Below are 16,896 nucleotides of genomic sequence, written 5' to 3'. Positions count from 1 at the left end.
GAATTAAAATGGTTGCCTTTGTATGTTTTGTTTTGTTTCCTTGGGGTCAGTATCTAATCACTACAGCTTCTGCTGCAAGCTCTCCAGCCACCAAATGATAATGAATTCCTGCTAATCCATCTCATGAGGGCTGAGCTGGCACCAGCACCCTAGAGGCAAGTGGTCCTGCATCTTATTACTGAGCTGAAAAGCCCCCCTATGTCTCTGGATAGATTGCTGCCGGTGACTTGCTTTTGCTTTTGCAATCTACCACAGTATTCCTCCATTCCTTTCTGTTAAAGTGAAGCCCCGGCAACAGGGGCTGCTACAACAACAACAAAATGTGTGTGTGTGTCTCTGTATGGGGAGGGAAGGAGGAAATCCCATGACTGCTTCTTGCTTTTACAGCTTTGGTATTTGTTCTGTTATACCTGAATATCAGCAGTTCAAAAAGAGAGATGGAGGTTATGAATTTTAATTACCTCAGAATCCTATGCTTGGCTGCCTAGGTCATTTTACATTTAGGTGCAAGTAAGTGAGGGTCTGCAGGGTTTATCTTCAGCCTCTCACACGACTGTCTCTGGTTAGGGCTTGAGGCATTCCAGAATAGAAATGTTCTTTCAGACTTGCAGCCGGGGCAATTGGCTCTTTCCCCATTTTCCACCCTCCTCCCCTCAAAACATAATGTGCAGTTTGAGCTAAAAAGCTAGACTGAGGGCTGGATTTTCTAGGATCCTATAAGCAGTTAGGGCAGGCTTCCTCAAACTCGGCCCTCCAGATTTTTTTGGCCTGCAACTCCCATGATCCCTAGCTAGCAGCACTAGTGGTCATGGATGATGGGAATTGTGGTCTCAAAACATCTGGAGGGCCGAGTCTGAGGAAGCCTGAGTTAAGGGGTTCCATCAGACCAATTTCCTCCCAACTATTTTGACATTCCATGGTTCAACTGTGCTCACATTTGCTAGACTGGCACAGTGTGCCGAAACCCCACTTCCATTTGTCATAGTCCAGCCTCTGACCATCAGTAACCAAGTGGATTACATTGCAAAGCTAATTGCAAGCCACTCTCTCCCACCAGCCTCAGTCTTCCCTGGCTGCAATATGGGGATAATTAACTGTATTGACATTGGAGGGGGGAAATCACATGAAATAATACCAGAGTTAGAAAATGCTGGGTTAACAGAGCATGTTGATGGTAATAAAATATTGGATTTCTCCATTGTTTTCTATGGGCATTTCATTTTCAAATAGGAAAAAACTATAGAAAAGTCCAAGAACATCATTCTGGAATGCTTCAGCTCTCAGTTCCACACCCGGGAAGACTAAAAATTACAGTCCTTGTGAATCCAGAATCTCCCTCTAAAGATAATAAAATGAGTTACTTGGGGGGGGGTCCCCTTGTGTATTCCATAGGTCCTGAAAAGCTTCAGAAATTCAGACAGTCAGGAGGATGGGGGCATATTTTTATTTGTATAAGTGCATTGTTCTGTGCACCTAGGGAATCCTAAGCATGTCCAGATCTTAGGTCGGTGTCCAAGAACGCCTGGCATGCTTCCACATGGATGTAGACACTCGACTACCTGAGTTTGCTATTAAAGAGAATCACTATAATATTTTTGTACGTTTCTTTTGAGAAGCAGGGCCAGAGGATTCAAAACTATAAATCAGTGACTCTTGGCACTATTGTGATTTCACCCCCATTTATATTAAATCACATTAAGGTCTCAGGAAAGCTTGCTGCCTCTGGCTCAGTCTACAATACTTGGTGCTTTGGGACCTCAGCTAGAAAGATCCTTAGAATGTCCACTATCTAGAATTTAAAACAAGACTGATGACAATCCAAGCAAATGAGCACATCTAGTGGCTATCACAACTGTATCCCCAGAAAGCAGCCCATCTTAACCTAAAAGACATAAAGCCAGAGAGTGGCAGCTTCTTAGTATATATTTTTGTCAAAGCATTTACTTCACAGTAAGGGCATTTACCTCTGAGTGGGCATGTTTAGGAGCCTATCCTACTAAGAATCTCTCTGTCCCTGCCCCCCAACAGTGCTGGGCCTCTCTTTAAGCCCCTGCAGGGACGAGGCACATCTGCCAGAGCCAATACCTCTGCTGTTTCTCATCTTATACAGTGGTACCTCAGGTTAAAAACTTAATTCGTTCTGAAGGTCCGTTCTTAACCTGAAACTGTTCTTAACCTGAGGTACCACTTTAGCTAATGGGGTCTCCCGCTACCGCAGCACAATTTCTATTCTCATCCTGAAGCAAAGTTCTTAACCTGAGGTATTATTTCTGGGTTAGCAGAGTCTATAACCTGAAGCATCTGTAACCTGAAGCGTCTGTAACCCGAGGTACCACTGTATTGGGATTGTAAGGACTTTGCGCTGTCCAAACCGCTCCTGAGGTTGGGACTTACTTTTGAGTAAACATACACAGACGAAGGCTGCAATCATAATCCCACTTATCTGGGAGTGAACCCCATTATTTCAATGGGACTTTTCTCTGAGTAGACAAATTTAGGATTGTGCTGCACACGTCATATCCATTAATTAGACAATACAGTGGTGCCCCGCAAGACGAATGCCTCGCAAGACGGAAAACTCGCTAGACGAAAGGGTTTTCCGTTTTTGAGCTGCTTCGCAAGACGAATTTCCCTATGGGCTTGCTTCACAAGACGAAAACGTCTTGCAAGTTTGTTTCCTTTTTCTTAACACCGTTAATACAGTTGCGACTTGACTTCAAGGAGCAACTCATAGAACGCAGTGTACATAGTAGCCTTTTTTGAGGTTTTTAAAGACTTTGGTGATTTTTGAAGCTTTTCCAAAACTTCTTTTGCAGCCAAGTTAAGCTTTTAAAACTTTTTGGGGGGGTTTTGGATTTTGGGTTGGGGTGTTTGGAATTCAAGGACTTGGTGTTGGGGAGAGGTTTGCAAGAATCTGGAAGCTTGTGTGTCTTTTTTCTGCATTTTTTATGATTTTTTGTGACCATTGGGCCACTCTGCTGTTTTTTTAAAAAAAATCTGGATTTGAATTTCTGTGTGCTGGGTGGCTGGGGGAACAGTTGGGGAAGGGTTTGCAAGAATCTGGAAGCTTGTGTGGTTTTTTTCTGCATTTTTATGATTTTCTGTGACCATTGGGCCACTCTGCTGTTTTTTAAAAAAATTCTGGATTTGAATTTCTGTGTGCTGGGTGACTGGGGGAACAGTTGGGGAGGGGTTTGCAACAGTTGGGGAGGGGCTGGGGGAACAGTTGGGGAGGGGTTTACAACAGTTGGGGAGGTTGTTGTACCAAATTTGGCTTTGTTTGGACTTTTTTTGACCATAGGAACGCATTAATTGATTTTCAATGCATTCCTATGGGAATTCGTGATTCGCAAGACGAAAAATTCGCTAGACGAAAAAACTCGCGGAACGAATTAATTTCGTCTTGCGAGGCACCACTGTAGTTATTCATCATGATCAGGGGCAGACCTACATTTTGGGGGCCCTGAAGCTGGAACTGTCAAGGGGAGGAGAGGCTTTGCAACCAGCAATGAGGTCTGGATAATTACTGTTATCTTCTTCAACATTGGGGTTGTTCCATGACTGATCACCACACCTTTACAATGTCCCAAAGTTTGACATCCAGTAGCACAGATGTTGGAAAGACCCCAAAATTTTCAGCAATTTTAAAGTCACTCAGCTATACAAAGATCTCAGTGCCAAAATCTTCAACTACATATAATTCTGCTCCAAAATGCATGTCCTCTTACTTCACTCTGGGTTGGTTGGTTGGTTGGTTGGTTGGTTGGTTGCTTGCTTGCTTGCTTGCTTCACAACTACTAAGCTCTGCAAGAGCCTTATTTTAAAAGCAGGTGCCTGCAATGTGGGTTTGTATCCAGGATATACAGTTTATGATTTTGAAGCACTGGCCTATATGATCTATTCTGAAAAGGCTGCTATCCAGCTTTCTGCCTATCCATCATTACTTGTCTTTACTTAAAGTAGATCCTGGTGATAAACTGCAGGCTGTTTTCTGTTACATGTCTGCCCTCTAAAGGATTAAAATGTCACTGCCTTCCACGGCAGTCAAAAAACTGTATTACGGAAAACATATGGTTACATATAACTTAGGAAATGCTTCAAAGCTGGTATCATATAATGAAATCATTAACAAGATGCAACAACAACCATCCTCATCTTTTTAAAAATATTTGCAACTCAGAACTATTGTTTATCCCTTAATTATCAAATACGGTTCTTTAAGAGGACTTACCAAATTTGAACTGTCGATGTTGAAGGAATACCCAACACACGTGTTAAGCAAAATTCATAACATTATTGTGAATCGAGAGAGTTTGCCCAATTTCTATCAGTCCAAATGGGAAAAAGAACAAGGTCAGAAAGTATCAATAAATATACATAGATGGACATGGCTGAATGTACCACAGAATATGTCTAGTGTAAACCTTGATTTTTAAATGGTATCTAATGCCAAAACTTATTAATCGTACTATACACAAAATGGCAAATACTTTTGTTGGAGATGTGAAATGTCTAATGCCAATCTCTTACATATATTTTAGAACTGTCCTAAAATAAGAAATCTTTTTTAAAAAATTAAAAACATCACAGATTATACTTTGATAACATATTCATTGATCCTTTTATTTGGTTGTAACAGATGCAGTGCCAACAGGAGATAAAGTGATAGTACTTAATAACTGAAGTCCATATAACCATCCCTTATAACTGGAATAAAAGTTGTCCTCCAACCATGGAAGACTCCCAAATTAATGTTTGGGACATGGTCTGTATGGGTAAGACAAATCTATGAATCTTTTGCTGAAAAGTGGGTACTGGTGCAATAAGACATGAGAAAACTCAGGTGCAAGTGCTCTGTTAGGAAGATTTACAATTTTTATTTTTGAACTATGGCTGGTGAAATATTAGGAATTCTTCCCTCTTCAACTAGATGTATCAAAATTTTCAAGTTTCTTTTTCTTCTTCTTTCCTTAAAATGGTTGGCATAACACTAAATAAATGCTTTGAAATAAATAAATAATCTTTTCTGAGCCCTTCAACAAGCTTCGCCTTCACCAAGGATGAAAAGGACTGCAGGGTTGGGGAGGAGGAAGATTATTGATTTACCGTATTTTTTGCTCTAGAAGACTCACTTTTTCCCTCCTAAAAAGTAAGGGGAAATGTGTGTGCGTCTTATGGAGCGAATGCAGGCTGCTCAGCTATCACAGAAGCCAGAACAGCAAGAGGGATTGCTGCTTTCACTGCACAGTGATCCCTCTTGCTGTTCTGGCTTCTGAGATTCAGAATTTTTTTTTTCTTGTTTTCCTCCTCCAAAAACTAGGTGCTTCTTAAGGTCTGGTGCGTCCTATAGAGCGAAAAATATGGTAATCAAGCAAGCACAACCTGAGCACCAGAGCACTTCTCCTGGCATTTAGACGTGTTACTTTAACTATGGAGGTAGAGCATAGCCATCATGACTAATAGCCATTGCTGGCCCTCTCCTCCATTAATTTGTCTAATCCTCTTTAGAAGCCATCTTCCAAAGTTGGTTGGCCATCATTGCCTCCTGTGGGAGCAAATTCCATCCTTTATCCATGCACTGCATGAAGAAGGGCTTTCTCCTACCTGTCCTGAATCTTCCAACATTCAGCTTCATTGGAAGACCATGAGTTCCAGTGTTAGGAGAGTGTGACAAATGTCTAGCGAAGAGAAGCGCTTGCGTTGTTTGACTTTATAGTTTAAGAAACTTGATTCGAGGGTTACTACTGTACAAGCTGAACCCTAACACAGCTTCAGTGATATTCGAAACAGCTTTACTAATCACCCTTAAAATATACGGGGGCCAAGACATTTCTTATTTCACTTGCGTTACAAACTGAAAATGCAGAATTCTATTGCCACTTGCATTGTTTTCACAAAGAGCTCAGGGAACAGACTAGGACAAAGTTTGGAACTTTTCAATCAAGTGATCGACAAATAACTTCAGGAGGACTATGAATGCATTTTTGAGAAAATAATAGTTTTGCTGCTGAGCAATGACCCAGAATATGCTCTCACCGCACAACGACTAAGCAAAGAGAAGGCATTTGGTATTCATGCAACAGAAGGTAAAATCTCCATCTGCGGCAACTTATGAAAACTTCATTCTCTAAAATACGTTTCAGCATTCAAGGACACCCTTTGTCCTTGGCACTCTAGCTCTTTAGTGTCTTATACAAATAGGCTTCCTAAAATGGATCCAAAAATACCATAAGCACACTCCTTGTACCTGTCCTTGGGAATAGCTTTCTCCCCACCCAGACCCCCCGTTGATCTGAAACTAAGGGTACACAGCAACACCTAAGTTTATTTGCAATACTCCACCTAATTTACTTTTTTAAAAAATTAATTTTTATTGAAGTTTTTATCTCTACAAAATAACAGAAAGAAAGAAAGGTTTACACATATGTACATGTTAGTTCCATGTTGGTTCCATGCATATTCTCCAGATGCACGTGCCTTGTGAAAGTGCAGGCAGTTCCCTCTCCTGCCCATGTAATCTTTTTCCATCTGCCACCCCTCACCCTCCTCAAAGTGGTGCACAGCTACTTCTAGAGATCTCCACTATCCTTCCCCTTCCTCTTTATGTTGGAAGGGCTGTGGAAATCTTGGTTTATTTATTCATGTTTGGTGGGAATGCCCCCATGTTTTTAAAAAAATGGAATTCAGAATTATCCATTATATCTGCCATTACAGGCCAATCCCTTTCTCCAAATCCTGTCTTAGTCTTACTTTCTTTGGACACAGACTTACGGTAGGTTCCACCCTGCAACACAGAGAACTAGTAAGCTTTTTACTGACCACAGCACAATTAGCAATAGCTCAGCAGTGGAAGAACCAGACTGAAATACCCCTGAGCACATGGGAAAATAGTATCTGGGATACAGCAATGTCCGAGCATCTTACCAGATACAGGAGGGCCATTAAAGGCATAATAAATAAAGACACCTTTCAAGAAATGTGGACCTTTTTCTTTCACTATGTTAATGACCAAAATCAAGACCTCCTTATACCAACCACTCAATATTCTCAGTGGAGAGGTTACATTATGTTTGAATGTTGAATGTGCAAGTGTATGTCTAGAGACAGTGGATAAAACAAACACCATTAGATGTACTGCTGGATAAGTGTTTGGTGGTTCTTGTATTTGTATTTGTTTAAAAACAGATTAAAAATTGTAAAAAAAAAAGAGAGAGAGAGAAAAGGAAGTACTAGGTTTTTAAAAACAGAAAGCAAGTTGGAAAGAGAAAACCTTAAAAGACATTCTTTGACAAACTATTGAAGATACACTTACACACTAATTATCACTGTGTGCATGGGTACATAGCAAGAGTTGTAGATGCAATATTTTTTGCTGCTCAATGAGCACTGCTTCCGTTCATGTTCACACCTCCGTGGTACTTGGTTCCACATAGTACATCTTCCAGTTAGCTTTTGGGATTTGCAAATGAATAAGAGGCCTCTCACGGCATTCTCTAGAGTTTTATGAGTGGCTTGTCAGTTGGCATGAGCAGAAAAAAGGGGGTGAATTAAGAAGCCTTGTTGTCTCCAGTCTAACTGCGCATCTAGAGTCGGATAGATGCTTGTTGATGTCTCTTCCACCTCTGAGCACATTCCTCTTCTCCTCTGTCCTTTCAATAGTTTCTTTACCAAAAGATTGTTCTGCTTCATTTGCTAACATGAAGAAAACCAATACAATACCACCTCGCTTTTACAGGAGTCTGGTGGCAGCACAGCTCACTCAACAGGGTGTGAAATTATAATCTACTTTCCTAAAGACATTTCCCTACCTGCCACACCATCCTATTTTCCACCAATTATTTAGAATTCACAGCTTTGAGGTGTTATTGTACTGGAAATAAGAATCCCAGAGGGACAGCTGCCTTCATAAGCAAATCATCATATACAATGGAATGGTTTTACATATCAATATATTAAAAGGAAAGCATTGCAGAGCAGGTAAGTCAAGGGTCTGAAGGCTGTTCATTCATCCTCAAGTTTTCTTTGATAATACATTGTATGGTAAGTTAACGTAATGGCCCCAAAGCTAAGTTAATGATGTGTTAAATTTTAAGCACTTCTTTTGTCATTTTACATCTTAACACTTAACAAAGTTATCATTATGAACTTGATTTCCAGATTTCCAAAGAAACTAACCCCACACTTCTAGTGAACACAGCATATGAGATGTTTTAATTGAAATTAATTTTAACTAATCAGCATTAAAATGGCTCTTTTATAACATCATTTGAAGTTCAGACACTATTCAATGAATTCAGATTTGGAGTCATCAGTTAGCAAATTACAGTGACCTTGAAATGGCGTCATGACAGTCAGTACAGAATAAGTTCTCGTTACAAAGGTATGCATTTTTTGTATAGGGCAATGCAGTTGGGAATTTTTTGTAACATATCGGGACTGAAAGCCCAGGCTCAAGCCCATAATCTATTACAATACCTGATACCTTCAAGTTCATAGCAAACCAGCATAATGTTGCAGAGCAAATCTCCTATTTCCTAGCCATACTTTATTTCACTTCTGTACTATACTGTATGTATCCACATATCATTAACCCAAGCACTGAGACAAGTTAGGATACTTTAAAAAGCCTTTGCACCTGCAGTTAAAAACCTGTGGGTGAAAAGCACTCCATTAATATTGAGCATTATTACCATATTTTGCGCTATTAAGGTGACAGATTCTGGCTGCAATCCTACGCATGCCCACTTAACAAGGAGAAAGCCACTCCCCCATAAACAGATGGAACTTGCTTCTTAGTAAACATGTTTAGGCTGTTAGTATGCCTCATAACATGCTCTCAAAAAGTACTTTGTCATCATGTTATAAACTGTCACAGCAATAATTACCTGTTTCGCTCTGTTCTAGAAGCTAGAGATGAAACCTATAGAAAACTGTGGTTTAACTACCTTGGATAAGAAGTTTCAGGTATCTTCGCAAGATATCAGAATGTACTTTGGGGAAATGCACGAGGGTTTTTAAGGAAAAAAGGAGTTCACTCTAACTAGCACATTATTGCCACCTGGCTGCACAGCTTAAAAGTTTATTACCTAGATCACGTTAAGTACATTCAATTATGGTGCACATTTCTGAATAACAGAAGTGATAAAAGAGTGTGTGACCTTGACTATTTGATAAGCTTTGCAGAAGATTTGGATGTGTGCATGAGCCCTCAACCCAGGTGCAATGGGGATGCCCTCCAACTGTATGATTATATGGGTCAAGCAATCAGATTGAGGTTTCTTCAAAGGGGATTATACCCTAATAGAACCCCCATTATACCAGTATTTACATAAAGATTCTCCTCCATTGTCAGCTATATCATTTGTGCCAGATTCAGCCAACCACCTGTTGGCATTTCATGTTCATTTATTTGATTTCTTACCCACTTATATTCCCTTATATTCACTAGAGTTCTGGAAACTAGCTGTCCCATTCTGTACCCCATACATGCCATTATTACTCCCGTCCCAAAGAAACTAATCCCACACTAGCTGCAACCTATAGCTATAAACCGTATTACAGAAAACAATGTTAAAAAGTATAGCCTCTCCTTTCATGTAACTCCCTTTATCTGCTGCAGGCAGGAGACAGAACTCCTGCAGCTAGAAGTAGATTTCCATTCTCATTGACTCCATCATTTGTATTCTCCCACAGGAGTCACAAATTAAGAATGCTCAGTACAAACATATTCATGAACAGCTGCTTTAGTATATACCTGTATGGGCTGTTCAGGTAGGTAACACTTTAACAGAACAGGGGAATCTAGGTCATGTTTGTACTACTAGTCAAGGTTGATAACCTGCAGTTACTATTACAAGCAGGTTAGATGAATGTATTTGAAACCATCTTTGCTGTGATTCCTAGAAGACCTGCTCCCTGCTTTGCAGGCCCAGGCCCTGACTCCCACTACAAAAGCTGCTAGTGTTGAAAGGAACAGAGACTATTTTACCTGCAGGACCAGCTGCTTAGACTACTGATGTGGGTGTTTAGTTTCTGTTGGGGTCAAGAATGAACTTTGGAGGTGATTAATTTTTGCTGTTATTGGTATTGTTTCTGTATCTTTATTGTTAGATTTTGCTATGATCATTTTCTGAATTATTTGAGGATAGTTTAATTTTTTGGTATATTTACTGAGATGTTTTCATTTATTGTTTATGACCACTTAAATTTTGTTATCTTTTTGTAATTATCTACATCTGCACAGACAGCATGGTTTAACTATGGAAAGGGGGCATACAAATGAACAATGATGACATTAACTTCTCCCATTTCCACAATACATATTTTTGATCACCATCAGAAACAGGCAGAACTGGGATGCTTGTTTTACTCCGATGCTATCTCTCTAAATGAAACAAGCGACCTCAAGTTTTCAGTACAGACAAGGAAAATAGCCCCTGTACAACCCAACTCAGCTAAGATTAACTTCATCCCATTAACATTAAAAACACACAGTCCTTTGAAATATGTGGTACATCAAGATAGCCACACGATGGTACTGTGTAGCTGTCAGAGAAGCTACTGAAACCATTTGTAAAACAGATTGCAGCTTGCTGTAAAAAATAATAACAGTGACCTGAATTGCGAATTCTGGGAGTGCTTGCTCCAATTCTGCCTTCTGCAAATACTTCATTTGACATCTTGGCCAGCCACATATTCACAAAGGAATACTAAACCTGAGGAATGCTAAACCAGTGACAGGAAACCTGGGGCCCTCCAGACATCGGGCTCCGATTGCCATCAGCTCAGCCTACAATCAGAAATGCTAGCTTTGGTCTAGCAATATCTAGAGGGCCATAGATTCCCCAACATAAGCAGTCACCATTTTCCTGTCAAGACTGAGAGATTCCCTTTTTCCCAGGGCACTTGCAACAAAACTTCCCGCCCATATCCTGAGGGGAAGTTACCATAATTGCTAGCTCCTTTATAGTTTAGCCACCCATTTTGCAGTGAAGCTGATCCAACAATTGCTCTGGGTGCAAGTGTCATCCCAGCCTATTCCTTTGCACTCTAGATTGAGGAGTTGGGTTTGTGAGGAAATTCCTTCACATCGACTATATGCTACAGAAAATGTTTGACCAAAGGAGAGAGCAGTGTAGAAGGCCCTATGTGAAATGGGGGGAGGGAGGAATAATTGTCATTAGCTCTGCTTGGCTAGTTCCAAGACTTAAAGAGGTCTCCTGTGATAGCACTTCCATGCAAATAAATGAGCCAATGCTTTAAAAAGCTTTCTTTAGGCAGAATCTTCCTGCACCCCATCCTAGGGTGGGAGAGGGGAAGGACAACAAAGCAGAAGAGAAATAAGCCTGGTGCAGAAACCTACCCACACTTACTAGGAAGACCTATGGATTAAAATAACTTACTTACAAGTAGACCCAGGATTGTAACTTGATACCCTGATACAGCCTTTTTCAACCTTGGATCCCAAGATGATGTTGGACTACAACTCCTCTCATCTCTAGCTAGCAGGACCAGTAGTCAGGGAGGGTGAGAACTATAGGCCAACAACATTTGAGGAACAAAGGTTGAGAAAGGCTGCCCTAAAGTTTTCAGCCCGTTAACCAGACTTGATTCAAGTGCACCAAGTCCTTTCCTGAAACTAGCTTTCACTTAATATGCTACAAAGGTTCTTCAACTGTCGTTCCTTATTTTAAAAAAAGAGAAAGCCTCTTCATCATTTCAATGGGTTGTTGAAGGAAGGTCATATTGCTATCCTTGAAAACTTTCCTGGCTGAAATCTCCAGATGACAAGTGGTTAATTATTTAAACAGATATTTCCCAGGAGATGCTGGTTATGCTGTTCTATCCCCCTGCCTGAATGGAGATAAGTATGGTGTTGGAAGGCTTTTGTAAAATCAAGGTAGGCAGATCCAAAATTGCTTTTGCTTCCCATAGCACCTGAGCACCTGTCAAATCACAGAAGTGGCGTATACATGATTCGGTCATTCTACAGTAGCCAACATCGATGCTCCTTTAGAACGAAGTCTAGGCCAGACCGCTGATCAGAATTGCAAGTCCCGCCTCATTGGCAGCCTCCTTCCAGTCCGGGTACAGCACCATGTCTGAACTTCAGAGTTGTCCATTTCACTGAACTGGACTACCAAACTCAGATTCACAGATCCACATTCAGGTGGGCAAAAGGCATGAAGCAGACATAGCAACAAGCCACCAGATGACTGAAACTGCAAGACCAACCATGTTGAGGAGCCTCCCTCACAACCCTATTTGTCATTTTCTCCTTTTGTCAAGAAAAGCAGTCTGGAGTCCTAATCTTAACTGCATTGACTAGCTTTGCCCAACCTTCTGGTTTCTGGCAAGTTTTACTTCGTTTTGTTAAGTCAGTTCATTCAAAGTCATCTTGCGATTTTAATCCAAGTCCTTTATTATGAAAATTAATACAGCTTGCTCAAAATTCAGCTTAAAAAGAGATAAGCCTGTTTACATATTATAAGGGAGGGGGAAGATCAATTATTATTTCATCCAAAGTAGCCAGGAAGTCTTGAGTGGACTGCAGGGTATCTGAAAGATTTAAAAAGCCAGTTAACATCAAGTCAGAAACATTCAAATTTTAATATTTTCATTTCTAATGTTCATGGTTACATTTCTAATCTCAATTTTTTTCAGTGCCCCTTTTACCCTAGTCACCCAAATGTTAGGCAGTTGTTGCTTTTCAATTCTTTCTGTGTTTGCTCTGTTCCAGCCAAGTATTGCCCCTTACAATGTAGCATTACAGCCACTCACTTTGCTGGATGCAAATCACTTTTTTAAAAAAAACTTACCATAGCCCCATGAAATGGAAGGCTCTTTTGCAGGTACAGAGATTGTGCTTGCAAATCTGTCAGAGGCATTTTCAAATACCATCAGAGGAACTCCAGTCAGGGGCATGTGGCTCAGCCTGTGCTCTTCGGGAACTTCAAAACTCTCAAAGTCTGTTCAGAAAGAACAGTGGTTAGCACTGCCCCTGAGCATCACTCTCCATTACTTGTTAGAGGAGTGGGGCAGTGACATAATTCACTCAGCTAGCAGGGTTTACACCGCTATTGAGTAGCACACAAAGAGCATAAATAAAATGCATAAGACTGATTTTTTATTCAGATTCCCTCAACTTATTTATCTGTTATGCCCGGCAACTTCTAGTACAGTAATCCTGCAACTTACGTGTATTTAATGTGTGACCATTCAGTTTAACATGCTTGGCTGCTGATGTTGATGATAATGATAATAAAAATAATAATGATGATAGGACGGGCATCTGGGGGGAATCTTTGGCAATCCCACCTACCAATGAACCCAATACATTTTGACTTTACACAATTTTGCCTTTAGGTGCGATCCCCAGAACATAACCCCAGCATGCGTTGCAGCTTACGGTATAGAAGGTCAGTTAACAAGACATACAGCAACCTATGACACTCCAGCAGAACCACCTCCTGCTTCATATCTCTGCATTGATTATCAACCAACCAATCAATCAATCAATCACCCCCTCTATCCCAAGGAAACCAAAATAATCCTTGGCAGGCATTACCTAAAGGATCATAGGAAAAGAGGTTCTCCTTTTCTGGATAGTCTTCAGGAACCATGCTGCTGCTTTCAACTCTGTTTGCAGTTTCAGTAGCCTTAAATAAGGATAAAAAGTGAGAAAAAGTGGTTACAACAAAGTCTTACAACAGCCAGACTAGAGATTTCTCCCGTTAATATGCTGAATCTATGCTTTCCACTGGTGGACCATGGACCACAGCTTGGGAATTCCCAAAATCATGTTTATTATAACATCATGACTTCTTGTTCCCAACTCCTTAATCAAGGAAGAATTAAAAAACAGGCTGCCTCCCCACTTCTTCCCTTTCCCAGGGCCTTCCCTTATTTTCACTTAGAAATCCCCTTTCAGGTGCCACCCTGGTTTTTGTTGTTCTTGTTGTGACCAGCAGATTTTCCAGTGTTCTTAGCTTTAATCATCCTTGTGAATGCATTCTTCCTTCATGAGCTAGAGAGAAAGCTGGTCTCTATGTACACACAATTCTCTTTTTCCTGCTATGTGCCAGTCATCCTCCTATTTCATACCCACCAATGTACTACTTTTCTGGAAGAAAAGTTTTACACAAGATGAAAGCTTCAGTTACTCAAGAGGCTAGTTTAAGGTGAGCTGATCATTATCACTTGCTGAAATTTTGACAGATTGGCACACATCTATGATCTTTTTGTCATTTTGCTTATATCTGGGACAGTTCTCCAGCCTAGGAATAATTCTGTTTTGGGAATCTAATGCAGTCCCTATGGAGTATTAGCTCTACTAACCTTTTTCGTAGAAGACTTTTTTCCTTTTGGGAAGTTACTCTTTGTTGTTGTTGAAGGCCTATTCAAATTTCCTAGAACCTTCCTGACAGACTGGGATGCTGCTGGATTTACGTTAGCTGTCCTTCCAACAAGTGGAGTCTTGGGGCAGGACCTTTCAGCAAAACTCTTTGCTATGGAAGAAAATCAAGTCAGCCAACATGCTTAAGACCCAAAGTACCAAAACTTCTTCATTCAAGGGCACCACAGGCAAAACAAGTCAGAACAGACGTTTATCATGTCATATGAACCCAAGTTTGTTGTTTGTCTCTCTCCAAACAAACCAAGGTTTGTTCTTAACTTATACCTCTTGGTTCATTTGGAGATAAACAAGTGCAGGTTCAGGTGACATGACAAACCACGCCCTGGTTTGTTTCATCCAAAATGCAGCAGGAATGCCCCAGGAGATTCTGAGTGTGCTGCTTGTTCATGTTAAACCATGGTTAATGTGACAGGCAAGACAAACAAATCAAGCCAGTGCAGCTAAGAATACTCTATGAGGCAGAATAAAGGAGAAGCCACTTAGTTCTCATTTTTCCTTCCTCCCGGCATCCTGTTCTTCCACAAAGACTTCATCATCCAGTACCTCTAAGCTGAGCTGACCTGTTATCATTGCTGCCTCCAAAAAAAGGAGGCAAAAGCTATAAAAAGTTGATATTAAGCATTCTGAATTATGAATTCAAGTTCATCAGCATCTTTAATGGAGCTTTGGTTTAAAATAGGTTCATTTATACCAGTTTAAATTCACATGAATACAAACTTACATGGTGCAGGTACCAATTGCATCCGACCCTTAGAAGAAGCAACCGTGCCAATTTCATCATTCTCTTTTTCTATGTAAATTTGTGTCGCCATCACTTTGACATCCAAGGATTGCTAGAACAGATATATACATTATTATTTCGTGTTTTCTTGCATCCTTAGCCTTCTGTCATCATTATAGGAGTCCAAGTATGTCTCACTAGTAGTACCTCAATCACTTTTGGAAACTCCTCCAGAACCTTCTGGAGCAAAGGCGGCCACTGGTTTAATGCACTTCTTTCAAGTGTTTGTCTTAACTAGGTACAGTGCACTGGGATGTGCAGATAACTGTTAAACACTAGACAGAACTCAAAATGCAGTCAAAAACTACTCACTAAAGCAGTTTATAAAAATACATGGGGGTGGTGACAAAAGGTTTTTTTTTAAAAAAGCACTTTCTAAAAGTGTCTATTTACAGAGGGCTACATTCTGAAGTTAAGAACAACAGTGAACTATTGCTGCCTACTCAGAAGTAGGTCCCACTGAGTTCAAGTGGTCTTGTTCTCAGATACTGTAAATGCTTAAAAGAATTGCAGCCTAAAATTACAGGTTTTGACACATATACTAAAGCAATACTTTCCATGCTACCACATACTCTTGAGTGCCAGTGTTAAATGTCAGACATTAGCATTATAGCAGTGTAACCCAAAAAGTAACAGCAAAAAAGGGAGGGGAAGCCTACAAAGTGTATTCCCACCCACATTGTTCTCCATCACTTTAATGCAGTCTCACTAACTTGCCAGACCATGCGCAGTACTCAGCAATAAGGCACACCAGGAAACCTACTGACTGCCCATCTTAAGTACAGTCAGGACTGGAGTCTTAGGTTGCCCTAGACCTGATTGATTTAACTAGTATTTCTAACTCTTAAAAAAAAAACCACACACACACCAAAAAGCCAGCTTCTCTTTTAGCATTACTTACCTACCTATAGAATGGACCAAACGAAACAAAGAACCTGATATCAATAATAAAAAAATAATTTTAGTCCAAGCAAAAAAGATACAGAATTTTAGAAAAGCAACACAACTTGTTAATAAACATAAAACCAGCACACTTGAATTAGAATCGATAGAGACGAGACATTAGGAAGCAATGACAAAAAAAGGAAACAAAAATCTAGGCCAAACAAGCTTTTAAACCTCGCATCCACCCATTGCCAAATAATTGATAACACGCACACTAAAAGGGATACACCACTAACGAGCTCAGCTTTCCGCACGGGTCACTTTTAAATCATCACCCTCCTTCCCCATTGGTCGTTACTCCCGGCGTGAGCCGCTGCTGATTGCTACCTCGGTAAACCAATGGCGGAGGAGAGAAGGCGGGGTTTCACGCGTTCCCGGCTCGTTAAAGAACCCACGATGAGGCAAAGGGACAGCAGATGAAGTGTGCTAGTTGAAGGTGCGTGTAACTGTATTTCCTATGGGAGCAGTGCACAGTGGGAGTTCATTCCCAGCTACGTATGCGTGGGATCAGACTGCAAAGCCCTAAAGTCACCCTTGCTCGCTGCACTCGGCGGAGTCAGACAGGAGGTCCCGGAGTGCAGCACTTTCGGAGTACAAATAATAAATTGTTGTTGTTACTATCACCATTATTACTATTTATTTTATTATTATTATTATTATTGGCGGCGGAGGAGGCAGCCCTGTCGATCTGCTGCAACAAAAACAAAGAGGGCTTAAAGGCTTGCAATGCTAGTCCTAATACTTTTCCGGAGTC

The 16,896-nt window shown here is 40.6% G+C and overlaps 1 protein-coding gene across 2 annotated transcripts; it reads right to left on the bottom strand.

Annotated features, from left to right (window-relative positions):
• Window positions 1–12,397: 12,397 nt before the first annotated feature.
• Window positions 12,398–16,434, bottom strand: PTTG1 (PTTG1 regulator of sister chromatid separation, securin). Of its 2 annotated transcripts, XM_080995320.1 has the most exons (7): window positions 16,356–16,434; window positions 16,099–16,132; window positions 15,138–15,249; window positions 14,338–14,507; window positions 13,568–13,658; window positions 12,819–12,968; window positions 12,398–12,558 (listed from the first exon to the last, which is right to left on the bottom strand). In XM_080995320.1, the coding sequence occupies exons 3-7, from the start codon at window positions 15,226–15,228 to the stop codon at window positions 12,485–12,487; spliced, it is 576 nt and encodes a 191-aa protein (XP_080851446.1). In that variant the 5' UTR covers window positions 15,229–15,249; window positions 16,099–16,132; window positions 16,356–16,434; the 3' UTR covers window positions 12,398–12,484. The 2 variants fall into 2 exon arrangements, with proteins under 2 accessions (XP_080851446.1, XP_080851447.1); XM_080995321.1 differs by lacking the exon at window positions 16,099–16,132 and having other exon boundaries at window positions 16,356–16,376.
• Window positions 16,435–16,896: the final 462 nt, after the last annotated feature.

Source organism: Podarcis pityusensis (assembly GCF_964106645.2).
Source record: "Podarcis pityusensis genome assembly, chromosome: 2".
Classification (NCBI taxonomy): Eukaryota; Metazoa; Chordata; class Lepidosauria; order Squamata; family Lacertidae; genus Podarcis; species Podarcis pityusensis.
This window is presented reverse-complemented; position numbering and strand designations above follow the sequence as displayed.